General features: G+C 38.5%; 1 protein-coding gene across 6 annotated transcripts in view; it reads left to right on the forward strand.

Moving 5' to 3' along the window:
* zgc:153372 (uncharacterized protein LOC767695 homolog) overlaps positions 1–14,164 on the forward strand; it is an 85,532-nt gene that overhangs the window by 1,838 nt on the left and 69,530 nt on the right. For 4 of the 6 annotated variants that reach the window (XR_008964274.1, XR_008964276.1, XR_008964275.1 and 1 more), the window contains exons 7-10: positions 162–293; positions 450–592; positions 750–872; positions 1,164–1,242. Coding sequence is in view for 2 of the 6 variants with exons in the window: in XM_057350639.1 (XP_057206622.1) it covers positions 162–293; positions 450–592; positions 750–872; positions 1,164–1,241 (476 nt within the window). In the remaining 4 variants the exon portion in view is untranslated. Of the gene's footprint in view, positions 1–161; positions 294–449; positions 593–749; positions 873–1,163; positions 1,243–9,813; positions 11,095–14,164 lie in introns of those variants that run through there. The other 2 variants (XM_057350639.1, XM_057350638.1) reach the window with 1 other exon arrangement.

Here is a 14,164-nt window from a genome sequence, read left to right on the forward strand (position 1 = left end):
TTACATCTTGTCATGGTTTTGCAAAATGTTGTCATAATTTTTTTTTTTTACACGTGTGTAATTAAACATGTCACGTTCAGGCAAGCATGCAGTATGTGTGTCCCTAGGCCTAGGGATGCTTTACGAAGTTGTATACCAATGCATTTACTTTATTATATCAGGTGAAGGAATGGCTGGCGCCCTCTACTGGCAGGACCTCATCACTCTGATGAAAGAGACAGGTTTTAGCACTCCCCACCTGGTCGCAGGTAGTCACATTGTGGTTCACAACCCAGAACTTCAACAAAAGACTGGTAACCTATTTGTTTCTCTCTTAAAGACCTATTAATAAGACACGTTCAGAGATTAGAGCTTATCTTATGTTTTTCTTATAAGTTTCTTACAAAATTGATTTAAGTAATTTTGGTGCCAGCAGATGCAACATTTAAACATTTCTGCTTTGACTTCAGGTGATGTTAAATATTCGTCTGGAACTTACCGGATCTTTAAATTGCCTCAACTTTCCATCACAACCAAAGCACTTGTCACATATAAAGGCACCGTGCCTGACTGCGCGGACTGTTTTGAGTTTGATGCATCTCATTCTTTCAAGGTACTGCAGAATAAAGCTCAACAATATATGCGTCTCTAGAGTTTTATCTTTTAGTATCTTTACGTGGGTTTTTTTTGTGCTTGTTGCTGGGCATCACTTTCCAGATCCTTAGTGTGACCTACCAGTGGATAGTTCCTGTGATTTTTGTTTTGTGCAGACAAATGTTCCCGTGCAGGTGGGTGCAGAGATGGCCGCGATCCTCCAGCACACACGTTTCTCTACAGACTTCAGTATCATGATGTTAGACATCCCTGACCCAAACTTGAGTGGCAACCCACAGGTAATGCAGTCCATCAGTTTCCATCAATTAAGTTTTGTTATGAACAAAATGCCACATAATGAATGCATCTTTTTAAATTTGTTTACTATTTTTGTTTACTTGTACATTTTATTTGTGATATATTTCAAAATATTCTGTCTAAATGTGAGGTTAGTCTGCAGACATCACAGTAACCTGTATCTTTCAGATATCTGTTTATAAGTCTTTATATTTTTATTTTTGACTCTGGTCTGTACATTTCATAGAATGCGAGAGAGGTTTCTTACACTTATAATTATTTGCCGTTTCCAGTATTGCCACCTCAGCCCCTTCCTCCTGGCAGATAGACTGGGTTTATCAGTGAAGCAGTGCTCAAAGACAGGACACTGAGGTAATTCTGGAGACTCCAGTGGAAAGTGTAACTTCTTTGGCAGTGAGAGTATAGAAATTACACTAATTTTTATATTTTATGTGCTGTATCTGTCAAAACGATTCTGATACAAATTGTATCGTTCAGTTGTATGTTACTGGTGTGATGGAAGACTAACTCAAATTTATACAAACGCAAATATTACTTGTTTTATAATTCTGTCTGACATAATACATAGTTGACCTTCCTTATCACATGATACGCAGTATGTTATGGTCAGCAGGCTCCTTGCCATGTTTCCATGTCAAGCGGATGATCATGGATGTTTTGATTACATTTAGGTTAAAGAGGGTATTGGATAATGATACTAGGATCACAATGCTAAATTAAACTTTTAGAAGCTTCAGTTAAGATTCATTCCTGTTTAGTTTCCCATGTGCTTGTTTACAGGTCTAATCATTCTATTATTTTATGGTATAATGGTTATGTTTTTAATCAAGTCAAACTTATGAATTAAATGCTCAAATATATAAATGGTGGTTTATATAATAGACATACTAAACTTGTGGTCTTAAAAAAAGCAGTTATATATTTTGTAATACTTTATTTGTAGTACATGGTTTAAAAGTCTTTTTCTTCCATTCCATAAGTGGAACATTTGATACTGATGATTTTGCGGAATCTTTTACCAAAACAACTTACTAATAAGGAATACAACAGTGACGTTAAAAGTGTTGTAATACAAAGTATGTGATACAAAGATTGTGCAGAGGAATGGAAAGTGAGACATAGTGAAAATATAAAGAAGTTCCCCCAAGTCTACTGTTTCTTATAAGTGTTCAAGTTTAAGACACTCTTCTTCTGAAGATTTTTTAAGGAATTTCAACAGGTTTTGATTTATTTATACTTTTATTTAGATGTGACATTGATGTTTTCTTGGAGGTGAAAGGGTTTACTTTCCTTTTTGATTTGATTCGTAAAAATCACGTGCTTCCTTTTATTAGTACACAGCAGAGCAATGGTGACCTCGAGATTTCCAAGTAGGTCTCTTGTGAAAGGCTCCTTTTCCAGTAACATCAGTTTCATCACATGAGACACCATTTAATGAAACAATCTATTAGACACAGTATGTATAAACTCAGTAATCTTGCTCAATATTCCAAAATTGTGCCTCATTTTATTGAATTAGAGGATTTTCACTTGGTTTAACATGATTAACATTTAGACACTAGGTGGCAGCAAAGTCCTCAGTGTTCTTACACTATCTCTGCTGTCTGTGTTTACAATTGAATTGCAATTTTATGCTTCTCCATCTTGCAGTGCAGAACTAACTAAGACTAAGTTATTACGGCATAAAACATTCAAAATGACTCACATTCACCTATTCAAGGTGCCAAATTAACTCATCCTAACAGAACAAGCATTTTTGAATACCATTTACAGTATTTACTCCATATTATGTATCAACAACGTAACGTAACGCCAAGATCAGAAATGAAAAATGATGTTAATGATGCAGATTCTTTGTTTTGGATGTGCATTATAAAACAGGCCGCACGCTTCAAATGGTACGTTTGCACATTTGTTTCATTTGGATTCGAAGCATGCGTGCTTATATTGGACTACCTGTCCATCAGAAATTGGCAGATGGTCCTCCCTAAACTCTTCAAAGGTTGAGCTGTGATATTCAGAGTGTGTGTGGAGGAAGCAGGTGGGGTGTAAATGTAAACACCGTGCAAAGAAACGATGCTCATTGTCCTCATTTCACCTATCATGATGTGCTGGCCTTCAACTGCGTGCCCAGAATGTATCCCATTACTCTCAGCCACTTAATGCTTGATGATATCCAGAGCTAAAAAGCCTCTACTGTCAAGAGACACTGTGAATGGAAGAGTACAATTCGGTGCAGAAGACCACACACAGATTTTAGCACGACATGCGTTTTTAAGCTTGTTTGTGTATTGGATTACAATGACCTAAGCTTGTGAGTTGTACCGGCGTATCGATAAACGGGAACTGTGCCAGTAATGTGTGTCATGAATTCAACATTGGTTTGTGGCTTTTATGTCTAGCTTTCATGCTATCTGTATGCTAGTGTTCTCATAAGAGCAGATAAACTCATTTAAAATGAACAGGTTTTCTCTTTTGGGAAACAAAACAAGAATATCGATGACTTATCCTGCACTCAGGGGCGTGTCCATTGCCAAATCTTCGTCCTGTAAAACACTCTGTCAAAGCAAATTGACTTTGACAGTATTGGGTTGTCCAATATAAGCACTGATATGTACGCCTGACATTTAATCAATGCTTCGAGTCCAAGTGAAATAGCCCTACCCATGTTTCATTCTCAATGTTCGTACTACAGGTTAGTCCAGCACAGCACTTAAAGGGATAGTTCACCTAAAAATGAAAATTCTGTCATCATTCACTTACCCTCTTGTCATTTCAACCCTGCATGACTTTCTTTCTTCTACGGAACACAAAAGAAGATGTTTTGAAGAATGTTGGCAAATGAAAACCATTGGTCCCCATTGACCTACATTGGTTTTATGTCCATACAATAGAAGTCAATGGGGACCGGATATCTTCTTTTGTGTTCTGCAGAAGAAAGAGCGTCATACAGGTTTAAAATGTCAAGAGGGTGAGTAAATGATGACAGAATTTTCATTTTTAGGTGAATTATCCCTTTTAAGTGCTGTGTTTTATTTGGGTGAACTATGCCTATAAAGTCAGAGAAAACACCCATTTAAGGACACCTGCCAATATCAAGTCAGGCCATTCTTCCAACCAAGGGTCGGCAACCCGTGGCTCTCGAGCAGCATGTGGCCCTGTTTATGCCTGGTATTAAATGCGTTTTGGTCGATCGGATCCCAAGTGGACGAAAGAGGCACATACCTGTTTACACCTGGTGCTGTAATCCGTCTATTTTGTCCATTTTAGACCACTTCTGTTCTGATTTCTTCAATAAATATCTTGAAAAAGCGTACACATTTACCAAGCCATACACTCTGGCTGGGTAAATGTATTTCCTTTTTCAGATATTTCATTCGAATAGACAAAATAAGCGCATGCAATGTACATATGAGCGCGACTGGAGATGACAGAAAAAACGGATACAGAGAGCAGCTGTGTTATTTCTGCTTTGACAGATGTGAGACAGTGCCAAACACTGTATGCGTGTGTTAGAAATGGAATGGTAAGAAAACATTCTAATTGGTACGTTTACATAGTTTAAATCCTGTCTGGCTAGCGCGCTTCTCATAATGTTTACGCATGATGTCCGTATGAATCTAACTGAAGCAGCGCGTGCAACACCGCGACGCTACTCTCCTATTGCCAGACAACACTCTCACTTCTTGCCAGGGACAAAAATGTATAAATTGCTAACATCTAAATACAATAAAAATCATACTATATTGCCACCTAGTGGTGCAACTGGGTAACTACTACCTTACATGCATAACAACCTGTATTATAGTAATTTAAAGGTTTCATATATTTTGCGGCTCCAGACAAATTTTATTTGGTGGGAGAACACCCAAAATGGCTCTTTTGGTCGCAAAGGTTGCCGACCCCTGTTCCAACTAGGGCTGTGTATTGGCAAGTGCCTCCCGATACAACACATTCTCACTCCCGACTCGTCACATATTTATGCTCGGTCAGCGCCCTTCGGCGTCAGTTTTGAACGCGCAGGGTACTCCTTTGACGTTGTTTTTCGACGTGAAGGGCACGCGAATTTCACGTCATTATGAAAATGTATATTAGATATAATTTGCAATCATGATGTTTCGGGGTTTAATTTAAGTTTAATGGCCAGGATAATTGCATTTACATGACACTATTCAGACAGTTTGAGCAAGTAATGTTTATTGAATGTTTAAAACAGTTTATTTATCGTAATATAAAACACATAATACAAGCAGTCACAATGTCGTTCAAAAATACAGATATTCCAAGGGTACCAACGCGAAACGATTGATTTGTATGAGGAACATATGCGAAAGCGATCACCGTCCGCCGTAAATCTCAAATCCAGAGAAGAACGACGTTCAAAATTTGCCGCCAGAGGAAGTTACGTCAGCTTCGATGCCATTGGCTTTCCCGTGTCTCGTGTCCGATCGCGTCATTTCGTTGGCTTTGAACGTGAAACGGTATTGGCTCCCGCAACCGACTGCATCTAGCTGTTCCGGTTTATCTTTTGAATGGGAGCCTCAGCCGAGTTCATGTATTCACGGACACGCACGGCATCTCCATTGTAATGTTATCGTGAGGCTTTGGTGCAGAAATGTATGCGAAACGACTTGCTTGTTTTATTTTGTAATGCTTTTGGTCAGTTTGTGTAATAAATACGTGTGATTGTACTTTTATTCGCGTGTTGTGTTTTATATGGCTGAGAAGTGGTTAGGGTTAGGTTTAGGGTGAGGTTAGGTGCTACAAAATATTAAAACCATAAATAATTATGAAATGCTACGAATTGCACGCATCTCGGTCTGGAGCATTTAGAAAACAGCAACGCAGTTCCCTGTTCGTCGAAAAACAACGCCAAAGGGGTACTCTGCGCGTTCATATGTGACGCCGTGGGGCGCTGACCGAGCGTAAATATGTGACGAGTCGGGAGTGAGAACGGGTTGCCCATACATATCATGATAGATGGGTCACGATACAATATATTGCTATGTGTTTCGATACGATACATAGATACGATTAAATAGAAAATGTAAAAAGTAGAGCTATAAATACAACGTGCTGTGCACCACCGAGGGTTTTCTGTAAGGATAAGTGTAAAAACATCCCTTACCTCTGCAGAGTGGCCATGATGTGCGATGCATGGACCTTTAGATCAGAGGTTTGGGTTCTCAATCTGTGGATTGCGCCCCTCAAGTGGGTAGCACAGGGGAATAAGGTGGCTCACGCAAGTCACTTGGCTGTTGTGGTGCATTACAGTTAAAACAATGAACATGGGCAGAATAAAACCTCTGGTTCATCCATGCTGTAAATGTGCTGGTGTCACATCTGTGAAAGCACAATAAAAGTCATTGTTACTTTTCTTAATAAACTTTTTGTCTAATGCACTGCAGTAGCCAAGTGACTTGTGTCATGACTTGTGAAGCCTACAAACAGCATTATTTTATTTTAACTCATTACTCCCATGACTTATTTTGAAAACCAAAGCACACCCACACATCAGCTCTGAGAGCTTCAAGCGTTCTTATATTTTTCGCCATGCTCGCTTCCACTTACTTTTGGCCGTATGTATATGACATGATTTTAAAAATATATATCGACAGTAGAGGTATCACTATTGATGCACTATTGAAAAAAAGATTATTGCGATAGTTACATGTATCGATATTTTTGCACAGCCCTAGTTCCAACCCAACACGAGGAAGGTAACGTTCCGAGCTCTGGGAGCTCTACAAGGTCAGAGAAGGGTGCGGGGACTCGGTGAGGAGGAAAAATAGCACAGTGCTCTTGACCTGCCCTCGGCCCTGCTCCCACAGTGCCTGACCTGAAGGAGAAGCAGAAGGATCTTTTACCCATGCTGCTTGACTAGCCAACCGAGATCAAAAGCGCTCACGGCTCTCCTCCCTCCTGTCGCAGCCAGGAGCTGATTGAAGCGATTCATGACCGGGTCATGACCTCAGCATGCCATGCGCTGGCTAAGGACAGACTAGCTGGTTTTGCAGACTCAGACTAAACCAGATCTTTATCAGGGTTTCCACATTTCCTGGCTATAAATTATGCGGTTTTCCTTTTCACTCATCTGCTTTTCCTTTTTGTGGCATTTGAATCTCACCGTTCAACGTCAACACGTAACAGCGTTTGCAACACATTTTACTTGAGTAATGTGCCATCCAAGAGATAGTCCACCCAAAAAGGAAAATTCTGTCATGATTTACTCGCCCTCAAGTCCGATATTTGTAAAAATGTTAGCAACTGACATTTCTGGGGCACCATAGGAAAAATCTTGTATATTTTTCTTTCTTCTGTAGAACACAAAAGAAGATATTTTGAAGAATTTAGGAAAACAAACAGTTCTGGGGCACCTTTGACACCATCCCCAGACATCTCAGTTGCTAACATTCTTCTAAATATCTTTCTTTGTGTTCAACAGAACAGTAATTTATAAAGGTTTGGAACAAAAAGGTTGGGTTGGAGGTGATTTTATTGAAAAGGAGGGAAGGGGTTAAAATTGGGAGGGCTTGGCCTCCATTTTTTTTTAGACCATTTTAAAGAAGAATTATGAAGACAAACTTTTATTTTAGAATAACAGACAAATTGACAGTAATATCTAAAACACAAATGCAAATCTAGATCAAATTTTATCATGTTTTTAGTGAAAACTATTGTGACGAACTTATAGAATGTGTACATTTTAGCCATTTTCTTTTTCACTAAACCCCTGATGAATCATTCTAGGAATCAGAAAAATATCAAGCCATGCATGAGTTTTGTATTTTAAGAGAAAATTTAATGCGTTATGGATGTGACAAAAAAGAACGCACATATTTGAGAGATAACATACTTTGTAGTATTTAAGTTAAAAATACACTTGTCACATTTAAAGGCACATATAAAAACTTTGTGAGAGACTTAACATGGGTTTTTAAACCACCAAATACTGACATGGTGAAAACCTTTTTTCATTTTAAGGTTGACATTCGCATGTAATTTCCCTGCTAAAGACATTATAAAAACCTTTAGAATTAAATGAGTTTTATCCATTGATTATTCCCTTTGATCTCTTTGGATCTTTTGATAAGCAAATAGTTTTGTCCTTCACTGCATTGTTCACTTTACAGAGGCCTCTTTTTCTTCACCAGCTTTTCGTCTAGTCGGGCTACGGCGAGTATACGTATTGATTGTAGTTCTACTTCCCAGCATGGTGCAGCTTAGTCCTTGTTCAATGTCGCTTTCTGTTTTAATTAAAAGGTTATTAATACGGTATCAGGCGAGGAGATTAGCCCGACGGTTATTGAGGGAGAGCTTTGTGAAATCACAATGTCCATACTCTTGGGCCCTGTCAAATTTATCAGGTTCAAGGGCAACAATAGGCCCTAGAATATCAGCTAGCAGATCCAGGGAAGCCTTTGTCTAGGCTGGGGAAAGATCTAAATTGCCTTGTGTTGTTAAGCTAAAAGCTTATTCAAAGGAATGCTAAAACCCCTCCCTTTGATCTTTCAACCAAAAAAAAGAATGAAGGAACAACAATAGTTTGGCTTGAAGGATTTAATCATTCCCATTTGATCGCGAGCGTTTTGGACTGGTCAGATAGTATCTAGATTTTTTGCAGTGTTTTTCATTTCATATTAATGTAAGGTTTCAACGTATCGATTAATATGGGAAATCCCAGGTTTGGTAGACAACGGCAAGTGGAAAAACAGGGGTTTTCCTTTTCTCATTGTAAGGTTGTTTTCTTTTGATGGTCAAGGACACCGCAGACAGAACATCTTGGTTAAACACGACTGCTTCCAAAAACCATAACGGTTAAATCAGCTAATAATCTTTTATTGTTCCAATGTCTAGACGTTCTGTAATTGCAAGATAATGTCTTGAGTTTCATCGATTTTACATTCGCAATGATGTAGTCAATATTTCATCATCTGCTTATAAACAAAGAATTGGGGATAAATGAATGATGAAAACTTAAAGAATAGTTCACCCAAAAATGAAAATTCTATTATTTTCACCCTCATGTCATTTCAAACCTGTATGACTTTCTTCTGTAGAACACGAAAGAAGATATTATGAAGAATGTTCAAAAATACCCATACACACAAAACCGATGTACGTCAATGAGTATCGCCGTTGTTCGGTTTTGCAGAAGAAAGAAAGCCATAAAGGTTTGAAATGACAAGGGAGTGAGTAAATGATGACAACATTTTCATTTTTTTGGTGATCACTTTAATGTACAGTGGGTTCAAAAGTCTGAAATCTATGACAATAAAATATTTCCAAATAAGAAAAATAATAGAAATAAAAACAACAACACACAATTTGAATGAAGTTCATGTAAAAAAATAAGTCTTATTTTAAAAAGTATCAAAATAGAAAATACAAATTTACTAGTCATCTTGGACTTTTAGACCTAATGTATATTTGTGACACTGGACAACAAAACCAGTCTTATGGGTCAATTTTTAAAAACTGAGATTTATACAAGCTGAATAAATAATCTTTCCATTGATATGAATAGTTAGGATCAGACAATATTTGGCCGAGATACTATTTAAAACTCTGGAATCTGAGGGTGCAAAAATCAAAATACTAAAGAAAATCGTCTTTAACATTGTCCAAATGAAGTCCTTAGCATAGCATATTACTCACAAAAATAAATCTCTGATATATTTATGGCAGGACATTTACAAAATATCTTCATGGAACTTAATATCCTAATGATTTGGCATAAAAGAAACATTTATCATTTTGACCCATGCAATGTTTTTTTTTGGCTATTGCTAAAAAACTTCCTGTGCTACTTATGACTGGTTATGTGGTCCAGGGTCACATTTGTGTACCATTTTTAATTGGCAGGATGTTTATGTTTTTGTAAATATTAAGCCACCCTGTAAAATCTCGTCCTATCATAAGGTTCACCCTGAGGGGTCACTGCAGCGCAAGGTTCCAGGAACATTGTGGCGGGACACTTTATCTGAAAACCGCACCTCCATGGAGACGTGGCAATTAACCCACACTTCATTCTCTCACACAGACAGGCTGTTTACCGTCACGACATTCAGTCAGTTTGATTGCCTCGCCGGTATGATTGGTCTGCAAGCCGATGGGATGTTATTGTTGAGATGCTCATAAATGTGTGGTGCCCTGACTACCTTTGTTTGGTTTATAGTCTTTGTATGAAAGGATAATGCGCTCGTTTGAATAACATGACAGATTTATTACACTCAAGAGTTAATAATGCTTTTCAGTTGTCCTTATTGTTCAGTCTGAATGTGTCTCCTGGCACAGTGTTCTTTGACAATAAGTGTGTTTACATGCACTTTAAAAGTTCGATTTATATCCGACAAAAGCACTAATTCGACCTTTTGAAATGTCACGTTGTAGTCCTTCTTTAGCTCAACCAAGCAAAAAATGTATGACTATGTAAACATACATATATTAGTACTCAAAAATATCAAGTATAGCGCAATGTTGGTTTCATATGCTGTATTTTACTAAATGTATTAATTTTAAGATTAACGCATGATCTTTGAAGTTTTTAATCATTCAAGAAGTGCTTTTGTTATTGGCTTTTTTACATCAATACACAATGTAAATTAATTAAAAGCACACACACAAAAAAACTTTATTTTCCCTCTGAACAGAAACTTTTCTTGACTAAAAGTAAGAAACTAAAAAAGCATAAACACTTTTTTTCTGTAATTCTGCTTCTTAACACATATGCCAACGTGTGCAATTTTGCAGTGGTCTAGAAAATGCTCCATGTATACCGTATGATGCGAACTGAACTTTATGAAATATTATCCTGACACAATACTACAGCGTATGCAAATGGGAATCGGGCCATCAGGGAAATGCATAAAAAAGCCAACGGCTTACAAACTGGTGTACAATCTTATATTCTCAAAGAGTCAGTGTGTTGGAATGGTAAATGCCTGCACCAAAAGCCATGTTTGCTTTCCATGTGCACCTGGTATATGAAAATTCATCACTGGTTCCTCTTGAATTACTGTACATGAAAGAAGTATGTGTCATTATGAGGGTAAAGCACTTCAAGATTTATATTTCTGCATCTCACCCTCCTTATATAAACATCTCAAGGCTGAGGAAACATAAGCTGGGACAATTATAAAACCCTGTAAAATGTGTTTTAAGGTGTAAACCTTCTAGCTTGTGGAATAAAACGTACATTTTTCCAGAATATAGTTTATATAATGTTTGTTGAAAGCCTCTAATTGGTGCACAGCTGAGCAAATAAGGTGTTTATTAACTGTTTACAGGTCTGCTAACTCTATAATGTTGTACTTTTCAAAAACAAGATTTAAAAAAGACCCGAAGTAGGAAAAATACAGCACACACAAATATTCTGCGTGGTTACACTGACAAACCACCTTTTTCATAAGGGCCTCACGGGTGGAGCAAGCACTCCTGGCTCGAGTCCAAATGGACGTCTAATAGACCCTATTCTAGGCCCTCGGCACTGTGGTCCAGATCCCCGGGGTCTGATTAGTCTCGAGAATAATTCTCGAAAAGGGCACGGCAAAGACAAGGTGCATTCTAATTTAAGTGCTGAGTGGCACCGGAGCGAGTGTGTGGTCCAGAACAGATGCGAGCGGTCGCTTGTGCTCTACAACCCACTTGTGCATATCTGGAGCTGTAAGTGAAAGTGTTGTGCTTCTGTTATTTTTGTGAGAGACAATACTCATGTGATTGCCTTGAGTCGGTCTGAAGGAGGCAGAGGTCAGAGGAAGCGTTTCCTGATCATATGAGCATGAAGTTCGTGTTTATGGTCAAACACTGATGTTCTGTGCATCGAGGGAGTGTGAAAGTAGATGGAAAAGTCTGCCTGAGTTCGCAACCCACCTTCAGGCCTGGTAACTTATTTTCACCGATACGGTGGTTCGTGGAAAATGACCCTTGTTTGATTTGACATCTAGAACGGTTGAATACTGGGGAGTGGAGAGGAGCCATGTGATACGAGTCGAACTCTGGAAAAACTCCAGGTTTACATCATTTAGTAACATGACCGATATCATTCGATCCTCGTGCGCACTTGCGATGATACAACGGTGGAGGAATTGTTAGCATGCTTTGCTGTTACAGTGTGTACTTCTTTGTAATCTTCTTTGGTTACATTCAGGTCCATACAGAATGATGCAGAAAGAGAGCAACTGACACTTGGAATTAAAAAATGTCCCCTCACCGTCATATATATATATATATATATTTTTCAAACCTGTATGCCTTTCTTTCATCTGCAGAATACAAAAAAGATAGTTTGAAGGATGTTGGTAACCAATACAATATGTGATACCCATTGACTTCCATTGCTTTTGTGTCTATACTAGGGTGACCATATGAGCCATTTCTCCCGGACGCGTCCTTGCCAGGATTCGGATGTGTCTTCCGGGAGTCGCATTTGTCGACCACATACGTCATCGAGGTTTATTATTTCAGGTTTTATTTTATAAAGGCAGCCGTTATATTTCAAGGTAATAAAGACTACAATGATTATATGTCTTAAGCGATGTTAAATGTTAATTTTATGATTCTTTTTTTACTGAAATGTGAGAACCTCGATGACGTATGCGGTCGACAAATGCTACTCCTGGAAGACGCACCCAAATCCTGGCAAGGACGCGTCCGGGAGAAATGGCTCATATGGTCACCCTATGGTCACCATGTCGTTTGGTTACCGACATTCTTTAAAATATCTTCTTTTGTGTTCTGCAGAAGAAAGAAAGTCATACATCGGGTAAGTAAAGGATGACACAATTCTTATTTTTGGATGAACTATCCCTTTAATTGTGGAAAAGCCGTTTGTACATCATATGACTTTAGCAATGTTTCCAAAAGAGGATATTCAGTAATAAATAAACTGTAAAATGTTTGAATAAATATGATTGACAACATTTATATTATTTAAAATAATGTACTATGAATCAAAACAAAAAATATGACTATATCCATCTTTCAGAACACCACTTTCTCCGTTTTCTAAAAATGTTGCATATTCAATCTCAGCCTTGTCATAACACACACACACACACTCGCACACAAATACACACGTGTTAATGTTAAGCCCGAGGTCATAGAAAAGTGACTTAGGGGTTAGCATGACTGGGCCTCTTGAAGCATGGCCTTCGCATTCCAGTGCTTCGACAAGAGCCAGCGGCTCTTCTGAGCGAGAGGAAGTTTCTGCGGGGAAAGGATTATGCGCAGTTTCCTCGCTCGCCTCCTCCCCCTCCCACCCTCCATGAAGTATGTCGGAAAAGCACTGTAAACTCAAACCTGCTCCTCGGGAACATGGCCCTGCAGACAGGATTGTACTCTCTGCACTTCTGTGCTATCTCCCTGCATTTCACTTTCAGCCTTTCTAAGTCATGTGGTGAGGAAAAGGCCAACCCCATTGGAGGACGGACCGGGAGAAACATTACAGCTGCACAATGCCGAAGCCGGTTTTCTGCCTGACAGGCACTTAAAGCGATTCCACTCATGGATGAGGTAGGGGGGTGCCGGGTGGGGGGTAACGGATCGCTCGCAGGAAGGGGGAAGGTCGTTTCACTTCTGTAGTTCCAAGTTTCTGCATGGTCTAGACAGCAGTTATTTGAAAACCTTAAATGGAATAGACTTAGGATGCTTTATTCTCTTTCATGTTGCTCACGGGCTATATGGTAAGTGTATACTTGCTTCTGTACTCGATTTAGGGAGAGTAAAGTGTACGTGTGTCAATATATGCATGTTGGCAATTGTATAGGGATTTTTTCCCTAATAATGGGAATTCTCAGTGCTTGCATTGACTATTCAAACAATATCTGTGTGCCTTATCAGCTGAGGCTGAAAATGAGGTGAAAAGGCAGCTTTGTTCTTAAATTCATTAAGTTCATGGTCCTGTCTGGAATTTCAGTCTTTTACTGTTTGCATGAAGTGAAAACAGGAGATTTAAAGTTATTTTCAACAGTTCCTGGTTCCTTATTGTGTTACATTGTATCGCACTGTCAGTGTTGTTACGATAAGTGATTATAGTTGAATAATAGTATTGTTTTCATTTATTGAAACTATTTTTGGTAGATTCCTATAGGTGTTGAATTTATATGGTTTTATGAAACAAGTGAATGCACGCTGACTGATTATCTTGTATCGAAGAGTTTTTTCCCGACAGCAAAGCTTTGGCACTTTTAAAGGGGATAGTTCACCCCAAAAACATTCTGTCATCATTTACACGCCCTCAGGTTGTTTCAAACCTATATACATTTCTTTGGTC

The sequence above is a fragment of the Triplophysa rosa genome, linkage group LG14 (genome assembly GCF_024868665.1).
Source record: "Triplophysa rosa linkage group LG14, Trosa_1v2, whole genome shotgun sequence".
Classification (NCBI taxonomy): domain Eukaryota; kingdom Metazoa; phylum Chordata; class Actinopteri; order Cypriniformes; family Nemacheilidae; genus Triplophysa; species Triplophysa rosa.